General features: G+C 52.0%; 8 protein-coding genes across 8 annotated transcripts; 6 read left to right on the forward strand and 2 right to left on the reverse strand.

Moving 5' to 3' along the window:
• Positions 1–24: 24 nt before the first annotated feature.
• BDQ94DRAFT_147291 (uncharacterized protein) lies at positions 25–864 on the forward strand. The gene is made up of 3 exons (XM_026766993.1): positions 25–153; positions 225–306; positions 390–864. Exons 1-3 carry the CDS (start codon positions 104–106, stop codon positions 594–596), a joined length of 339 nt encoding a protein of 112 aa, XP_026624388.1. The 5' UTR covers positions 25–103; the 3' UTR covers positions 597–864.
• A 107-nt stretch (positions 865–971) lies between these two features.
• Positions 972–2,092, forward strand: BDQ94DRAFT_147293 (2-deoxyribose-5-phosphate aldolase). The gene has a single exon (XM_026766994.1). The coding sequence runs from the start codon at positions 1,091–1,093 to the stop codon at positions 1,880–1,882; it is 792 nt and encodes a 263-aa protein (XP_026624389.1). The 5' UTR covers positions 972–1,090; the 3' UTR covers positions 1,883–2,092.
• Positions 2,093–2,123: 31 nt separating this feature from the next.
• On the forward strand, positions 2,124–3,635 carry BDQ94DRAFT_172137 (RNA methyltransferase; the record flags this gene model as incomplete). The annotated part of the gene is made up of 3 exons (XM_026771905.1): positions 2,124–2,234; positions 2,307–2,458; positions 2,528–3,635. The coding sequence occupies 3 exons, from the start codon at positions 2,124–2,126 to the stop codon at positions 3,633–3,635; spliced, it is 1,371 nt and encodes a 456-aa protein (XP_026624390.1).
• A 906-nt stretch (positions 3,636–4,541) lies between these two features.
• On the reverse strand, positions 4,542–6,524 carry BDQ94DRAFT_180431 (putative ribosomal assembly complex component Ipi3). The gene is made up of 2 exons (XM_026773618.1): positions 6,115–6,524; positions 4,542–6,036 (listed from the first exon to the last, which is right to left on the reverse strand). The coding sequence occupies exons 1-2, from the start codon at positions 6,460–6,462 to the stop codon at positions 4,666–4,668; spliced, it is 1,719 nt and encodes a 572-aa protein (XP_026624391.1). The 5' UTR covers positions 6,463–6,524; the 3' UTR covers positions 4,542–4,665.
• A 1,136-nt stretch (positions 6,525–7,660) lies between these two features.
• On the forward strand, positions 7,661–9,872 carry BDQ94DRAFT_180434 (uncharacterized protein; the record flags this gene model as incomplete). Its single annotated transcript, XM_026773619.1, has 2 exons — positions 7,661–8,749; positions 8,800–9,872. 2 exons carry the CDS (start codon positions 7,661–7,663, stop codon positions 9,733–9,735), a joined length of 2,025 nt encoding a protein of 674 aa, XP_026624392.1. The 3' UTR covers positions 9,736–9,872.
• A 448-nt stretch (positions 9,873–10,320) lies between these two features.
• On the forward strand, positions 10,321–11,890 carry BDQ94DRAFT_147295 (lipoate synthase). Its single transcript, XM_026766995.1, has one exon. It carries the CDS (start codon positions 10,369–10,371, stop codon positions 11,617–11,619), a length of 1,251 nt encoding a protein of 416 aa, XP_026624393.1. The 5' UTR covers positions 10,321–10,368; the 3' UTR covers positions 11,620–11,890.
• Positions 11,891–12,361: 471 nt separating this feature from the next.
• On the reverse strand, positions 12,362–14,211 carry BDQ94DRAFT_60658 (phosphoserine phosphatase SerB). The gene is made up of 3 exons (XM_026776151.1): positions 13,207–14,211; positions 12,890–13,147; positions 12,362–12,817 (listed from the first exon to the last, which is right to left on the reverse strand). Exons 1-3 carry the CDS (start codon positions 14,041–14,043, stop codon positions 12,503–12,505), a joined length of 1,410 nt encoding a protein of 469 aa, XP_026624394.1. The 5' UTR covers positions 14,044–14,211; the 3' UTR covers positions 12,362–12,502.
• Positions 14,212–15,293: 1,082 nt separating this feature from the next.
• Positions 15,294–16,282, forward strand: met16 (phosphoadenylyl-sulfate reductase (thioredoxin); the record flags this gene model as incomplete). The annotated part of the gene is made up of 2 exons (XM_026771906.1): positions 15,294–15,474; positions 15,534–16,282. 2 exons carry the CDS (start codon positions 15,294–15,296, stop codon positions 16,280–16,282), a joined length of 930 nt encoding a protein of 309 aa, XP_026624395.1.
• Positions 16,283–16,442: the final 160 nt, after the last annotated feature.

The raw sequence follows: 16,442 nt of genomic DNA on the forward strand, positions 1-16,442 counted from the left end.
AACTACATCCAGCAAGCTCGTTATCTGGCGCATCGCATCGCCTCTCATCTTCTTCCTGTACCAACATCCATCTCGCTTCTCACTCAACTAGCCATACATTATCATGTCATCCGAACCCAAGACCTACGTATCCGGGGGACGCGTTCTCGCAAGGTAATTTCCAGTCCATGATACCCCTTCACCCCCTGCAAACAACATAACTAACAGTCGCACCCTCCTTCCAGTCCCCCCATCACGGTCCGAATCATCCGCTTCGTCGAGAACATCTACCTCTTCCTTGGACTGTACTTTGTCAGCCTATTCTCGGTATGTTCTACATCTGCATTCATACTTCTAGCAGGGGCTTTATCCATCTGAATCATATACTAACGGGTATATGTTTGGTCTAGCTGGATCCCTACACCGCGGCACAGAACTCCCGATTCAACGTTACTCGGTCAGGAAAGACCCCCGATACCCGTGCTCGCTGGGGCAGTGGAGGCGGAGGTGGAGGCGGATCATGGGGTCCAGGAGGTGGTGGTGGGCCGGGAGGACCTGGTAGGAGAATCGGTCGGGTAGATGATATCCGTGGCCCGGAATGTAAGAGCTGTGGTTAATGCTGGGAATGTGATACTGAAGAGGGACTTGGAAAACAATATATGGTGGACTGAATGGATGGGAGTTTGATAGGGCGCTTTATTGATTGTATTAGGGACTGAACAACGGAATGGACTTGTGAATGGTTTTCTTATGATAGATGAGATGTGTAGGGAGTAGATCTGGCTTATGGAAGGGTCAACTGCGATAATATGCGTAATCGTAAGTTGTGATGGTTTCAGAGAGAGGTATTTCCCCAATCAAGCGGTGATCAGCGACGCCTTTGATTCTCATCGGTGGTTCATCTTTCATGCAGATTGGGGAAAGGCAATGCCCCGCAAAAGAGGGGCGGGGGCCGGGAAATCATCTGAGCTTCAGTGCCTTCCAGACCCAACATTTTCTCTAGATCTATCTCCATCAGCACAAGGAGTCCGTTGCATATCGGCTCCTGTGATTGTCCATACAGTACCAAAGCTATCCACAAGGGCATAAGCGTCATATCCTCCATCACACCATGGCTACACCACAAACTGACGCCGAATGGGCGACGCTGATCTCCAGCATCCAACAGTCCCTCCCAACGAACTTCCCTTCATATGACGTTTCGTCTGAAATCAATCGCACCATAGACCATACTCAGCTAGCGTTGACAGCGACAGAGCAACAGATCGATGATCTGTGTCAAGAAGCCATCCAGCACCGATTCGCGACGGTCTGCGTCCGACTGAACCATGTGTCTCGAGCAGTCCAGAACCTGCAAGAACACCCGGCTGTCGGCGTAGCCTGTGTTGTTGGGTTTCACGAGGGAACTTATAAGACAGACGAGAAGACAGCTGAGGCGAAAGAGGCAGTGAGTCTAGGAGCGTCTGAGCTCGACATGGTCCTTAATTACCCTCTCCTACAAGCGGGGAAGTACATGGATGTCTACACGGACGTGCTAGAAGTGCGCAAAGCAGCCCCGGCACCAGTTGGATTGAAGGTTATCTTGGAAACCTCCCAGTTGACCCGCGAGCAGATCATAGCGGGTTCGGTGCTGGCGTGTGTAGCTGGAGCAGATTATATCAAGACTAGTACTGGATTCAACGGACCCGGGGCGAGCCTGGAGAACGTAACTCTTATGCGAGCGACGGCAAATCTGGTTGGCAAGGGCACCAAGGTCAAGGCCAGTGGTGGCGTACGTTCGGCAGAGGATTGTCGCAAGATGTTGCAAGCAGGAGCGGCGCGTATTGGGAGCAGTTCCGGAGTGAAGATCATGCAGGAGGAGAAGACGGGAGTTGCAAGTAGTGTCAGTAGTAGTGGTTATTAGACGGAAAATGTATCCGAAATTCTGGTCAGGTTTCTGGGAATGTCTTTCATTAAGGAGCGCCTATACTTGCTAAAGTACTGAATGCCTCGTCAGGAAGTTGACTTAAAACGTTGGTGGAGACGGTGGAGCTCAACGTCATCGTCAGGAAGTGTGATCGGTCAACCAAAAGCCTTCGAACTAATCCACTGTTTGCTTGTTTGGGCCATCCCCTGCTCCACGAAAGGATCTTGTGTCTTGTCAAATGAAGAAGCGTTCGTCCCTGAAAGTTTCTTCTTCGTCCTCCACTTCCCCTTCTCGCCCATCTGCATCGCCTTCTTCCCGCCGCCCTGAAATGCGCCGTCCCAACTATAAGGTATGTCGATGACAGCTTGTACCTCCTTGTAATAGCAGTCGGCATCTGAAGTGAGAAAAATGTGGTACATAGAGACGCAAGACTACCCACGAAGATAGTCCTCCTTCGCACCACAATGGCACAACCGATCCCCTGTTCACCGAGAAGCCCTCAGCCGTCTTCACCCCCAAGGGTGGCCGATCGCATACACTCAGCGTTGCCATTCCGGGCAGCATCATAGCCAAGTAAACCCCCTTTGACAAATGATTCCCAAGGGCTGCTGGTGTATATGGCCGCTAACAGATGCTGCGCAGCGCTCATTCCGTCGAGCAAAAGACCTTCCTAGCCGGTGTAATCGCACGCGCCCTTGCCGTATTCTGCGTCGATGAAGTTGTGGTGTTTGACGATAATGAATATGGCGCCCATTGTGATTATTATGACCATAGAGTCTCCTATGACTCACCCATTGCCAAAACTAGAGACCAAGTTGATGGCGATACATCCTCTCCAAAAGCATATACCGCGAATTCAGACCCCTCGCACTTCCTGACTCACGTCCTGTCGTATCTTGAGACTCCACCATATTTGCGCAAGCATCTCTTCCGCATCCATCCCAATCTTCGCACCGCTGGATTGCTGCCCAGCTTGGACATGCCTCATCACTTGCGTGCCAACGAGTGGTGCGACTTCCGTGAAGGCATTGTCGTTCCTAGTTCAGCGCGGAAAAGTAACCCGGCCAGCAAGATCACTCAGATGAGCAAAGATCATCCTTTCCACCGTCGTAATAGCTCTACTAATAATGGCCCTGCCACAATTGTTGACACGGGTCTCTCACAGAAGATAGTTCTCCCAAACATCCACCTCCCAGAACATGCCCGAGTCACTGTTCGATTTCTCCAGCATGAGTTCCCCTATGCAGAACCCGTACACCCATCCACCCCTCGTGCCGAAGCAGGTTATTACTGGGGCTACTATGTGCGACGATGTCGATCTCTCTCTTCCGTTTTCACGGAAAGTCCCTATGACGGTGGCTACGATCTGTCCTTCGGCACGTCCGAGCGTGGTGTGCCTGTCTCCGCAGTGCTAGAGGAGAAGCCACAACAAGCACATGATCGCTACAAGCAAGGCCACTCCTTTTGTCGGGATCAGATATCGCCAGACTTCCAGCATATCCTTGTCGTCTTCGGTGGTGTCGCTGGGATTGAGGCAGCCGTCCGGAACGATCCTCAACTCCGTGACATGGCCATCCGCCCATCCGATGCTGGCAAGCTCTTCGACTACTGGGTAAATTTCCTACCCGGACAGGGAAGCAGAACCATCCGCACTGAAGAAGCCGTTTGGATGGGGCTAACGAGTCTCCAAGGCCTGCTTGATGGCACCCATCGGTTGAGAAAGGCATACCGATGTGATCACGACGGTTAAGTTTTTCACCTCCAGTGACAGGTGCTCAATCCAGGTGAGAGACGAAATCCTTGTCTTTCATCTGTCTGCCTTTTACTTCTCTACCCACCGTTTCTAGTTTGCAACCTCCACGACCACCGCCGCCGCCACTGTCTGGAACGGGCGTGCTGGATTCCCCATTCACAGCCCTAAAGCACAGAACACGACCACGACCATGACATTGGCAAAATACCAAACTCAAAGCCCATATCTGCCAAGCCAACGAACCTTGTCCACAGTAATCTTATCACCCTCCAAACGAAAACTAAATTCCCAAATTCCTAGCGATTACGAACCAGCCTAAGCTCCCCCGACTCCTAAGGAATGAAGCAAAGCAAATCATATCCTTATTCCCGTATTACATACTTTCTCTGCTTTTCCCACAAAAAAACACTATCTAGTAGGTCTTTAACAATTAATTATTAGATATCATGTGCGGAATGTACTACATACGTTGTGCGACGTCAATGAATTTGAAATGTTCCCAGCCCGCATGATGCATTACGGACGGTGGTGTGTGTCTCCACACCATGCATACCAGAGGCCTGCGAGTCCACATTCCTCCGTTTCGAACATTTGACAGCCACTTTCGTTTCATCGGAGGACTGGGGCGCATATTGTGTTTCATCAGAGGGTCTGGGTGTTTTGTGGCTGCGGGTCTTTGGGAGGCGGATTGTAGTATAGGGTATGAAGTCATCTTTGTATCGAGTACTCCGTTGTCTTCAGGAAAGGTGAAGAATACTACTATATTGGGTTTGCGGTAGAATGTTGGTGAAACTTTTATTTATTACCCATTGATCTATATACAATACAAGACTCCGTGTCTATCCAAGCATAGTGTAAAAGACATGCATCATGTGATGTGCTGTTTGCTATGATACACATACCACTTTTGTCATATCATTGAGACTTTTTTTGAGACCGTTGCGCCTGTCGAATGATGTACTGTAGCAATGTAATGTGGGTTCAATAGTGGATGATTATGGAAGCAGAGTGAGGAGATGAATATAGTCTACTCATCACTGCTCTGATCATCCGTATCACTCGTCATAACGGTATCCTCGGCGTCCATCTTACGGAGAACCGCATCTCCCTTCTTGCCCTTCTTTTCGGCTGCAAACCAAGCTTCCCGACGGCGGGTCTCTCGCTCTTCTTTCCGCGCCTGTCGGAGAATCTTCTCCCGCTGCGCCTGTTCTTGTTTCTCATGAAGCTCATTGATATAGTCGTGTAGGTTGGCGAGGTCCGAGCGAAGTTTGGTCACTTCGTCTGTTGTGGATTGGCGGGCGGTCTCATTTACGGATGACTTCTTCTTCAACGTGGCAAGTTCCTCTTCCAGTTGGGATATTTGGGAATCCTTGGCTGCTAGGTCTTCGTCGCTTATGCCCTGTGCTATCGAGGAGACTGGAGCTCCGTTGCTAGTGGGCTGGCTGAAGGCAGCTAATTCGGCGAGACCTTCTTCGAGCATGGATTCGGGGAAGTACGCGTGGGAGAAGGCTTCGGTGAATTGGTCCGGCTTAGCACAGTCGGACTTGGATGAGATCGAGGGGAGGAGGTGCGTGCTGAAGGTGTAATCGGCTGGAACGGCGCCAGCTGCTTGGGAGGTTTCGGACAGGGAAGAGTCGTAGCGGGGCTTGATGGTGTGTGCTACCCGCTTGAGGTCGAGGGAAGGATGAGGAAGACCGTTGGGAGGAAGCATAAACAGGTTTGTGACAGGGTGTGTGTAGTCTGCCACGGTCGAGGCGTACTTCTTCCTTCCAACTGTCCATGACAGAACCTTGCCATTCTGGTGGCCAGAGAGCAACGTCATTCCATCGTAGCAGAGAGTGAGCGCATGCGCTGCGCCGCAATCGGCCGATGGCGGTGCCCAGCGATCCTCTGCGGGAGGCTGCGAGGGAGTTGATTGAAGGGAGGGGTCGTGGAGAGGGTTTTGGATGGACTGGTTCTTGTAGAAGTCGATCGACTGAATACTGCCATCTTCGTAGCCGACATAGAAAGCCCGGTCGGCCGGGTCAAGGGCCAGCGACTTCGCATTGGAAGGCAAGAGGAAGGTGCGCAGGAGACGGCCGGTGTGATAATCCCAGGCAATGGCTGTGCTATCATCTGCAGCAGACAGAGCAATGTTGTATCGACCCGCGCTGTGACCCACAGCGATGGTGGTGATGGCGGCGCGGTGGTTGGAGAAGGTACGGATGGGGGAGTTCGGAGGCTGACGATCACGGCCGGATGGAGGTTTCGTAAAGGATAAGAGATCCACTAACGACCAAACATGAATGCTGGCATCGGATGAGCCCGACAGAATGAAGTTGGAATTGGGATCGACCACGAGCGAGGTCACTGGCCGCAGATGCGACGCTGTCGTAGCCACTTGTCGCCCGGTGCATGTCTAGGAAGCACATGCTGTTAGTTTGAAACCATGACGAATGGCTGGCGACGCCATTGGGGCTGTGAATGATCGATTTACCTCCCATAGAATCAAACGTCCCCCTTCAGTTCCCAAAACCAGAACATCGCCGTTCTTGCCCCCGGCGACAGCAATGCTGCGAATGCGCTCCGGGAAAGGAACGGTGGCTTCCTGGTTGCCTTTCTCCCTGCTATACACATGTACAATGGCTTTCTCAGACTGCGCAGCGAACACATGCGACGGGCTTACAGCCAAGCAATTGGCCGCGGTCGAGCTCTTCTTGAAGGTGGAGCGCAGGTTCAGCGTGGGCTGGAATTCATGGACGCAAACTCCCACATCGCGGAGGGTCGCAGACGCTGGCGCTTTGCTGGACGCCAGCGTCGATGCGATGAAACATTCAGAGAGCATGACGAACTGCCACCCCAGAAAGTTCAAATTTGCAGGAGGCAGGGAGAATGCGACAAGCCGTTAATTTTTTTTTGGAGAAGGGAAATCGACTAAAATGCTAATAAAATAAAATGAGGAAATCGAGGCTCCAATCGATAACCGGGATGTTTGCATGGTTTGTCTGTCAATGCCCGATAAGGAAGGATTATGCAGGTCTGTATGCATGCTTAGATAATCCCGCACAAGACGATCTATAAACCTTCATTAATTAAGCTTCGTCTCCTTCTCCCTCCGGTTCAGGTTGACGGAGTGATACCCTCGCTGTCCCTGTCTTCAGCTCCCTAGTTCCCCTACTCTCCTTTGTGACTGATTTACCTATTGAAGCTAACACTATCCCTTGGTTGCCACTAGCAAGCCATCCATTATCGGCCATAACACTCCCAGCAGAAGCAGATTTGACTGAGCCACCATCAAGACCGCATCTGGAGATTGAAATTTGCTTGCCTTCCCGTGGTATTCAAGCCCATCATGATACAACACAAATCTCCGCGGCCGCAGTCAAGCTGGAATTCCTGCACATGCTGCTTAAATTAAATTTCGCCTATCCCTCAATCAACATGAGCCTATCGCCGGCGCCCACAGCAACCCATGCAAGGGGTGTCCCTCTAGGGGCTTCTTCTTTGATTGTCCGGCGCAACGCCTCTACTAACCAGAGAGTCCTGAAATCAGACCGGTGACGTCCTTTGAATGCCCTCTCAAGGCTCCTCCCGCATCCCTCCAACTGCATGTCTCATTCCTTTTGCTAATTAACGAGATCCAAGCACCCTGGGAGACGGACCACCCACGTTGTGCTGTCCCTGCAGGTGGCGCGCATTGAGACTGCTAGCCAATGGCTGTGTACATTACCTCCGCTCGCCTCTCTCTGGTATGCAAGGACGGTGGGCGTGGTCGCCCTTCACTCTTCGTCTATGTTCCAGAGTGTTAGATGACCCTCTCGAAGGGGGAGAGTACACATGCCCAGTGACTAGTTCCCCCGTCACCGCAAGGCAGTCAAGGGATACCTGGAAACCCATATTGTTATGTAGTATAAGGCCCTGCCGGCCGCTTTCCCGATCAGAATTGATGCTTCTCTTTTCCTCTTCCTTTGCACATTATTATCGAGTAACCATAGGAAAATCGATTATCGCCTGATTGTTACTTACCATTTCTCGTACCAGCCATGTCTTCCACTGACTGCCAGTCAGCCAGGGTGTTCCTAAACCCAAATAGGAACTGTCATCAACATACCATGTCTGCGAACCAGGTCCCAGCGTTCGCACCCAGGAGAGTATCGTCATATAACTCATTAGCTGAAGAAGACATGATCCAAGGCAACGGACTTGCTGCTCCGCGCTATGCGCCCAATGTTCAGCCCTGGAGGAGACAGCAACAGGCGCAGAGCTCTCTTTCTTTCGTTCCCTCGACCTCTCCTCGGATGGACCAAGCCGAATATACTACAGCTCCGCAGCCACGTCGACCAGTAGAGCGTCCTCCGGTGGTCATGTCGCCATTTCGCTCAGTGCGCAGGATGAAACAACCCTTTCAGCTGCGTCTACCCTCTTCTCCATCCCTGGAAAGCATCGCATCAGCTGCAAAGGAAGCCAGATCATCGCGACAATTGTCCGGAGGTCAAACGCTGCGAGCCTGGCGCTCGGACCAAAACATCAACGTCACCAGCATAGATTCTTTCGGCCTTCTTCCCAGTCCTCCTCTCTCCGATTCTCTGGGCTCACAATCGTCCCCATCATCTGCCTACTTCTCTTCCAAATACGAGTCCGAATCAGACTATGGTCCAGCTACACCGAAAGGTTGCGCCTGTGTGTCTGGAAAAGAATCTTGTGATGACTGTGGTGCTCGAAAGCAGGATGTTCGCCCAACAACCTCGCCGCGCGATGAGACAACCAATGTACATATGGCGCACTCCATATTGGTCAAGCAATGCCGGCCAGCTGAGGCGTCTTTGATCGCAACGTCCCCCAATCCAGAGTGCATGCCATCGCCCGTCCCCTCTGCAGATTCCGAGACATTCGTGAAGCGGAACTTTTCAGGATCGTCGATGGGGTCCCAGAGAAGCAGGTCAGGAACGGTATCTAGTGAGGGAAGCTGGGTTCCCAGTAGTCTCTCCTACTGTGGTGAGTGGCTTCAGGGCGCGCCTGCAGAAACACCTGGCTCCCAGGGCGAGAGGACTCGAGAACAAAGTCGAAGGAAATGCCAGATTGTACAGAAGAGCCCGCCACGGCTGAGGACATCTCCATCTGACAAGCACGAAGTAAGTGTTATTTATTAATATTCTCATACGATGTACTGACAACCTTCTAGATCTGCACCGTTGCCAGGAAAACAAAGCCCAAATTAGTCGATATCTCGCGTCAGTCATCTCCAGCAATGAGCTATTCGCTTCCAACTCCGCCACAACCGGTACCATCCACCCCGGATCTTGGTCAACAAGAGGTATCGGCTTTCAGTCCGGATACCCCAATGGAGATGTCTGACAGTGGGTATATCACTCATCCGGACTGTCCCTCGCCCGATGATTTGCAGAACGATAAGGATGACGACGACGACTACACTGATGCAGGCTCTATGAGTTCAGAGAGCGTCGGCGAAACAATCGTATGCAGCAAACCGACTCCAGTCCCGCCTGAGCCGAAGTCTCCGCCCAAGTTAGAGCGACCACCAAAGTTTAGCACATCACCCCAGGTCCTAGCATCGCCAGGACGCTCCTCAACCATGTCAGAGAAGGAGGAATTAGAAAAGTGGTGGGATCATGAATGGACTATCGATCAATTGGAGCATTCAGTGAAGGACTTTCCACGAAACATGCTTCGTCTAACTTCTCCCGTCATCATGTTCATCCGTCACAACAATGAACGGGCACTCCTGAAACCCTTCCGCGATATCTTCCCGAACGTCGCGGAGAATCTATTAGGTGGCCTATGTGCCGCTTTGATCGCGCGGAACTATGTTGTATCCTTGGCTTCCAACAACCGAAGGATCAACAACTTCTCGCATCCCTCCCCCGTGTCCCGGCTAGATACAGTACCCGAGAAGGTAGCTACATCGCCAGGGATGCAGTTCAGTCCAGCTACTTCGTCTCGTGTCAAAGAACGTGTCCTCGGATCCCGAAGCATGGAGCTTCGCAAAGAGCTGGACCGAATAGTGGATAATCTGCTCTTTGCTATATGCGGCAAAGCAGACGAGACGCTCAAGTCAGCCGTATTTGTTTTAGCTCAAGTTCTCGAAGCCAAGAACTGAGCAGTCATTCTTTACTTGCCAACATTAGTCTCTGAATGAGACTGTCAATCACTATAGACACCTTTCCTATCTCTCCTTGTTTATTCTCTCACCCTCTATTTCCTTCTGTTCTTATATCCCAGTCCCGTCTCTGTGACCATATTTTTCCTTACTATATTGGCTAGACCAGATTGCATAGAACCCTGCCTTTCGTTTCAGTGTATTCTATGACCTGTCCTTCACTTACATTTCCTTATCTGTCAAACCACATGCCTGGGGCCTGTTCCCTATTGTATTTCCTACTGGCGATTGAAGTTACATGTACTGCGTGCAGTTAGCCACTAGGGCTAATGTATAATAGCTAGTTGTTTTCCCACACAGATTTACATATACAATGGTATTTCCTTTAAATTTTATTCCCTTTTTTTTTTGAACCATAGTCAACCTAGTAGTCCATTCCATTTACTGTCGTAGAATTAATCAGCCCAGCACACCATCAACACCTCAGGCACCAGCACCAGCTGAGTCATGATCGGGCGGCATCGCAACCGAAACTCCGATGGCTATCAGCGACTTTCCCGCGGAATCCAACTTCCATTTCAACTTCTCCAAAGCACCGCAGCCTGCCTCTCCTCCTCACCTCAAACACACATCATGGCAGCCGCATCAACAAACCGCCTACGGCTTCTCTACACCTCCACGAGGGCCTCCCTCCCTCAATCCACCCCCAGCATCCTCACAACCCGCACCTACGCCACGACCGATTCCTCCACCTCCGCCACCAGCACCCCCAAACCACGCCGCCGCACCGCATTCACAGACAAGCTCAACGCCGGCCCATCCTTCGGGGATTTCGTTTCCGGCAACAACGACAATGCACCCCTCATCGACCCTTCCGAAGCCTACGCTCTTGAAACCGCTCTCGTCGGCCCCGCCGGCCGCAAAAAGCAAATGACCCGTCTTCCACCCTGGTTGAAAACCCCCATCCCCGACTCCAAGAACTACCAGCGCCTCAAGAAAGACCTGCGCGGCCTGAACCTCCACACTGTCTGCGAGGAAGCCCGCTGCCCCAACATTTCCGACTGCTGGGGCGGCGGCGACAAAGCCGCTGCCACCGCTACCATCATGCTCATGGGCGATACCTGCACCCGCGGTTGCAGTTTCTGCAGTGTTAAAACGAGCCGGAGGCCCGCTGCGCTGGATCCCCATGAGCCGGAGAACACGGCCGAGGCCATCTCCCGCTGGGGGCTGGGATATGTGGTGCTTACGAGTGTGGATCGTGATGATCTTGCGGATGGCGGTGCGCGTCATTTCGCTGAGACGGTGCGCAAGATTAAGTCCAAGGCGCCTAGCACCCTTGTTGAATGTTTGACGGGTGATTACCGTGGTGATTTGGATATGGTGGCGCTGGTGGCGAACTCGGGTTTGGATGTGTATGCGCATAATATTGAGACTGTTGAGGCGCTTACCCCCCGTGTCCGCGATCGCAGGGCTACCTTCAAGCAGAGTATTGCTGTGTTGGAGGCGGCGAAGAAGGCCAACCCGGAGGTTATTACGAAGTCTTCGTTGATGTTGGGACTTGGGGAGACTGAGGAACAGTTGGAGCATGCGCTGGCGCAGTTGCGTGCTGTTGATGTCGATGTCGTTACTTTCGGGCAGTATATGCGTCCGACGAAGAGGCATATGGCTGTGCATGAGTACGTTCATCCGAGATGGTTCGAGCATTGGCAGCGTCGTGCTGAGGAGTTGGGTTTCCTCTACTGTGCTTCTGGACCGTTGGTGCGCAGTTCTTATAAGGCTGGTGAGGCGTTCATTGAGAATGTCTTGAAGAAGAGGCGCGCCGGGGTTAGTGATGCTGTTGCCGAGAAGAAGGTTGCTGCTGCTGTTGATGAGGCTGCTCGTTGAGCTTTAGCATAACCTTTTCTCTTCGAGCTTTGTACGATTTCTGTGTTTGTCTTTCGGTCTATTGGCGCAGGGTTGCATTAAATGGGGCTTATACTGTGGTTGTTTCGAGCTTTTGGTTTTTCAAAACTTTGTCTACTTACGGACGTCATCAACTACTACTTCTATTAGCATTGCTAGGGTTCATTAGCAATTGGCCTGGGATGAGCGGGACGGGCTGGCTGTCTCAATCATTCACTACAGAGTCGCGAATAGAAAAATACTAATTCAACATGTATGCATCCATTTCACATAAAAACAGGTAGACGGGAATATTAACAACATCAGCATCAGCCATCATCATGATTTCGCAGTCGTTCGAATCAATCAAAAATTTGTCCGTACGTATGTAGCCCATCGCCATAGCAATCGTATGTATTGTGTACCTGCCCGTGTTTGTTCCCTGCCTACTCCGACGCCCGCATGTAACGCTCTCGTGCTCATCGTTCTTAATGCATGTAACTATCTTCCGCTTGGCTTCTGGAATTCTCATGGTCGGGGAAATGAATGGGGTGAGGGAGAAGGGCTGTGGTGGTTTTGGTTTGGGCTTGGTCTGTCTACACATGCCAAATCCAAAACATGGGAGCCAAAGAGAGATAGAAAGAGATAGTATGTGGAGAGAAATGGATAGGGAAATGATATGGGAATGGAACGGAAAGAAAGGAACCTATCCAATGGTGCGCGTGGGAGGACTCCAAAAACGGGTTGGAAATGTAGTAGTAGAGTACGCACCTGGCGACATGCTCGCATGCTTGTCGCCCAGCTGACTAGTGTGTAAGACGCACGTGTTCGTGTCTTTCTGCTGATCACTTGGTCACTGTAATAGATGCTCTGTAACACGTTTCAACTACGCAATCAGCTCGGAAATGTCATCCTTAGTCAGGCCAAGGAGGTAGAGGACATCTACGAGGCTCTCGCCATTAAGACGGGTCGGTGCCTCGAGCTGCACCTTGCTCTTGGCCCGCCACGCAACTCCCAATCCTGCTGCGTGCAGCATAAGCAGATCATTGGCTCCGTCACCAACAGCGACAGTTTGGGAGATAGGGATGCCATGCTCCGCGGCAATCGAGTGAAGAATCGAGCGCTTCTGGCTTGCATCGATGATGGGGTATGTGGGGACCAATTTGCCGGTCAGAGTTTGCGTTGTAGGATCGATCTCGAGCTGGAACAGTCAATTAGTACACAATCAAAACATACAAAACAGTTTCGACGGGTCAGGTGTCGCATCACATACATGGTTGGCATGCGCGTAGTCAAGTCCAAGCTGTTCGGCAAGCCACTCCGCAAGAGGCTGAAAGCCACCACTCAAGACTGCCATTTTGCAGCCGAGGGTCTTCAATGCCTTACACAGCTCGCGCGCACCTGGAGAGATTGTGATGATGGACTTCAGCTTCTCGAAGACATCCGCAGGAACGCCCTTCAGCAGGCTAACCCGCTCCCGGAGAGATGCGGAGAAGTCCAGCTCGCCGTTCATAGCACGAGCCGTGATTTCCTGCCATCAATATCAGCATATACAGCCCCTTGCGATCGTTATGTAAAGAAGGTACGAACCGAAACCTCCTTCTCCACGCCGATGAACTTGGCAATCTCATCGATCACCTCATTCTGAATCAATGTACTGTCCATATCGAACACTACCAACCGCTTGTGCCGACGGAAGATGCTCTCCCGCTGAAGGACAACCTCCACATTCCATTCACGCTCGAATCGCCATATGCTCTCATGCTTCCGCAGGTCCTCAAAGGTGAGGTATTCCGGGTTGGGGGGAGGCGAGAAGGTGACTTCGACGACGCGAGGCTGATCGTGACGATCCAAGCAGCGATGCGAAGTGTTGGTGCGCTGATACGGGGTCGGAAGGGTTTCGATGATTTGAAGGAAGTTGGTCAGGCAGAGCTGTGATACAAACGGACCGTACAGATGGTCGAGCGGCTCCGGCTCTGGGGCGGGAGGCTCCCGTGGGATCTTCTCAATATCGACCGTCGGGGCGGAACCTACGGGTACCATGGGTGATGGCAGAGTTTGGCCAGATCCGACATGAGGGGAGGAATCGGGGTGCAGATGGGGATGGATAGGATCAGCAGACTTGTAGTAGATCGTAGCGACCAGCTGCTGTGTTCCAGTAGGCAGTTCATTGGTCTGCTGGTTGAAGATGCTGTGGATAATGCCACTGTCGGTCACCTTCTCGGGATCGGGGCTAATGGGATTAGCTTTGACGGACAGCGCAGCAAACGCTGACTCAGGGGAGTTGCCAATCACGTTGCCGATGGTCTGAATGGGGGCAGAGGGTTTGTACTGCTGATGATCCTGGATGAAGGATGCGCTGGACAGGGTTTGTCGCAATACCGGCCGCGTTGGACGGCCGTTGTTGGTGGGGTTGGGCGCTGCCATTGTGCCGGACTAGAGAGTTTTGGCGCAAGAGAGGAGAGTGAGGGGTGCAAGTGCGATTCGGAGGTAGACGGAGATCGATAGCACAGGGCGAGTATGCAAGCAGCGGATGATCCTCAGCAATCAACGGCGAATCCACCCGGTGGGAACAAACCCTCGACAAGCTGGAGCAGGCGGGAAGAGGAAGGGAGATACGAGTAGCGTCTAGACAAGTTCAAAACGAGAGAGTCTGGCTTTGAACTCCCGGCGAATTTCCCCTGCAGCTCCGATCGGCCGCACGTGGTGGGGGATCCCGTGCCCCTCGGTCACATGAGGCCGAATAGTTGGATTCACCGCCCGGCAGAACCATGCCAACTTCTTCCCCAGCCAAGATGGAAAGATGGAGATGATGATGATATCAATCTTTGGGGGAAGAGGGGTTCATGGAGCAGAGCAAGCATGCTTCCAACTGCCACCATCGATTTAGTATGACAAATAAGGGTCTGTTCTGACTAGTCGCCAAGACAACAACAGCAACACTAATTCTGATTAACTACGTTATCTACAAATGTCTGACTCAAATCAAGCCGGGTTTGTTTTCTAAGCAATCCATCTCCTCCAGTCCGAGGCTAATCATCAGCTAGACCTGCACCTCTTTGGAACCAGAAAACAGACCGGAACAGGGTTAACATGTCATCATCCAAGATAAGATGAGCAGCGGCTACACGGAATTACCGACCGGATGAACTTTGATGCCCTTCGCCCATGTTCTTCACCGTTCCAACTTCACTGTGGACCATGCTGGATTTATCAGCAATGGCACACTGGCAGCTGTTTCAGCGGCTGAGCTAAGCATATCCGGGTGCGCAGAGTCACCAAAGGCGCAAGTATTGCGTGATTTCCCCAGGACATGAGGAAATTAAATTTTTCAGCCCAGTCGCCCGATTGTGCAGGCGGTCACAGACAATGTCGTGATCGAGAACGGCAGAATGAGCCGGCATGTATGAGGGACTGAGGGCAGGAAGAACGGGTGCCCCCGACCCGATGATGTCGTGATTGCCCCTGTCCTGTCTTTCTTTTATATCGGACTGGTCAAGTCATCTCCATTGTGTTCTGTCTACATCATCTCTTGCCTCCCACTTCAGTTCTTGTCCTTTCCGTCATCCCTCCAAGTCTAGTCGAGCCATTACATATAGACCCGCTTGCATTTCATCTGCTCGTCCTTGGGATTGACTTGTCTACCATATACCCTGTCATTCGACTCCTCATTCACCATGCCTGCGAAGACGTCTGAGAACTACCCCTCCGCCTATGAGGCTGCCGACCTACGGGACACTGCCACAGACTCTGGCTATGTCAGTGGTGGCTCTAGTGATGACTACTCCCCAGAAATCGTCTTCACGAAGCCTCACTTGAACTTCCTCAACAGACAATTGCAGTTTCTTGAGCCTCAAGGTCAGCATGGGTTGCCTCTCTCACACGTCTCCAGGCCAAGTTGACTAACATATACGCAGATGTCCTGAGATGGTGTGTGACCTCTCTGCCTCACCTCTACCAGACCACCGCTTTCGGTCTCACCGGTCTCGTGACCCTGGACATGCTCTCCAAGCTGGACGTGCCCCGGCCCCAGATGGTTGATCTCATCTTCCTCGACACCCTCCACCACTTCAAAGAGACCCTGGATCTGGTCGATCGTGTCCGCCAGAAGTATCCTTTGGTCAACATCCATGTCTTCAAGCCCCAGGGCCTGGAGACAGAGGAAGAATTTGCCCAGAAGTACGGTGCCCGTCTCTGGGAGAAGGACGACCAGTTCTACGACTGGGTGGCCAAGGTTGAGCCTGCCCAGCGTGCCTACCGCGAACTCAACGTTCACGCTGTCCTTACTGGACGTCGTCGCAGCCAGGGTGGCAAGCGTGGTGACCTCGATGTCATTGAGGTTGACGAGGCTGGCCTGATCAAGATCAACCCTCTTGCCAACTGGACCTTCGAACAGGTCAAGCAATACGTCCAAGACAACGATGTTCCCTACAACGAGTTGCTCGACCGTGGTTACAAGAGCATTGGTGACTACCACTCCACCCAGCCGGTTAAGGAGAACGAAGATGAGCGGTCTGGTCGCTGGAAGGGCCAGGAGAAGACCGAGTGCGGTATCCACAACCCTCGCTCCAAGTATGCTCAGTTCCTCATGGAAATGGAGCGTAAGCGTCAAGAAGAGGCCCTATCGCAGGCTCTTCAGACGTCCCTGACGACGTCCGCTCAGTAAAGGCCGCTTGTCTTCTTTCTCACCTTGCATCTATAACGGCGTTCTATGACCTGGGAGTTTAATCTGGAGTGGAGTTACATAGCCTTGTTGTTTTACTTGTTTTAAAAAGGAGACCCCATGGTACGGGAATCGGAGGATTATGTGTTATGACATTTGGGAA

This window comes from Aspergillus welwitschiae, assembly GCF_003344945.1.
Source record: "Aspergillus welwitschiae strain CBS 139.54b unplaced genomic scaffold BDQ94scaffold_24, whole genome shotgun sequence".
In the NCBI taxonomy this organism is placed as follows: domain Eukaryota; kingdom Fungi; phylum Ascomycota; class Eurotiomycetes; order Eurotiales; family Aspergillaceae; genus Aspergillus; species Aspergillus welwitschiae.

What these genes read in the sequence shown, in the direction of transcription:
- BDQ94DRAFT_147291 (XM_026766993.1), top strand. Translation starts at nt 104, where the DNA reads ATGTCATCCGAACCCAAGACCTACGTATCCGGGGGACGCGTTCTCGCA. An exon ending in GGGGGACGCGTTCTCGCAAG is followed by an intron (nt 154 to 224) that starts GTAATTTCCAGT and finishes CCCTCCTTCCAG; the next exon opens with TCCCCCCATCACGGTCCGAA. An exon ending in ACTTTGTCAGCCTATTCTCG is followed by an intron (nt 307 to 389) that starts GTATGTTCTACA and finishes TGTTTGGTCTAG; the next exon opens with CTGGATCCCTACACCGCGGC.
- BDQ94DRAFT_147293 (XM_026766994.1), top strand. Translation starts at nt 1,091, where the DNA reads ATGGCTACACCACAAACTGACGCCGAATGGGCGACGCTGATCTCCAGC.
- BDQ94DRAFT_180431 (XM_026773618.1), bottom strand. Translation starts at nt 6,462, where the DNA reads ATGCTCTCTGAATGTTTCATCGCATCGACGCTGGCGTCCAGCAAAGCG. An exon ending in GACGTTTGATTCTATGGGAG is followed by an intron (nt 6,037 to 6,114) that starts GTAAATCGATCA and finishes TGTGCTTCCTAG; the next exon opens with ACATGCACCGGGCGACAAGT.
- BDQ94DRAFT_147295 (XM_026766995.1), top strand. Translation starts at nt 10,369, where the DNA reads ATGGCAGCCGCATCAACAAACCGCCTACGGCTTCTCTACACCTCCACG.
- BDQ94DRAFT_60658 (XM_026776151.1), bottom strand. Translation starts at nt 14,043, where the DNA reads ATGGCAGCGCCCAACCCCACCAACAACGGCCGTCCAACGCGGCCGGTA. An exon ending in GCGTGGAGAAGGAGGTTTCG is followed by an intron (nt 13,148 to 13,206) that starts GTTCGTACCTTC and finishes TATTGATGGCAG; the next exon opens with GAAATCACGGCTCGTGCTAT. An exon ending in ACTACGCGCATGCCAACCAT is followed by an intron (nt 12,818 to 12,889) that starts GTATGTGATGCG and finishes TGACTGTTCCAG; the next exon opens with CTCGAGATCGATCCTACAAC.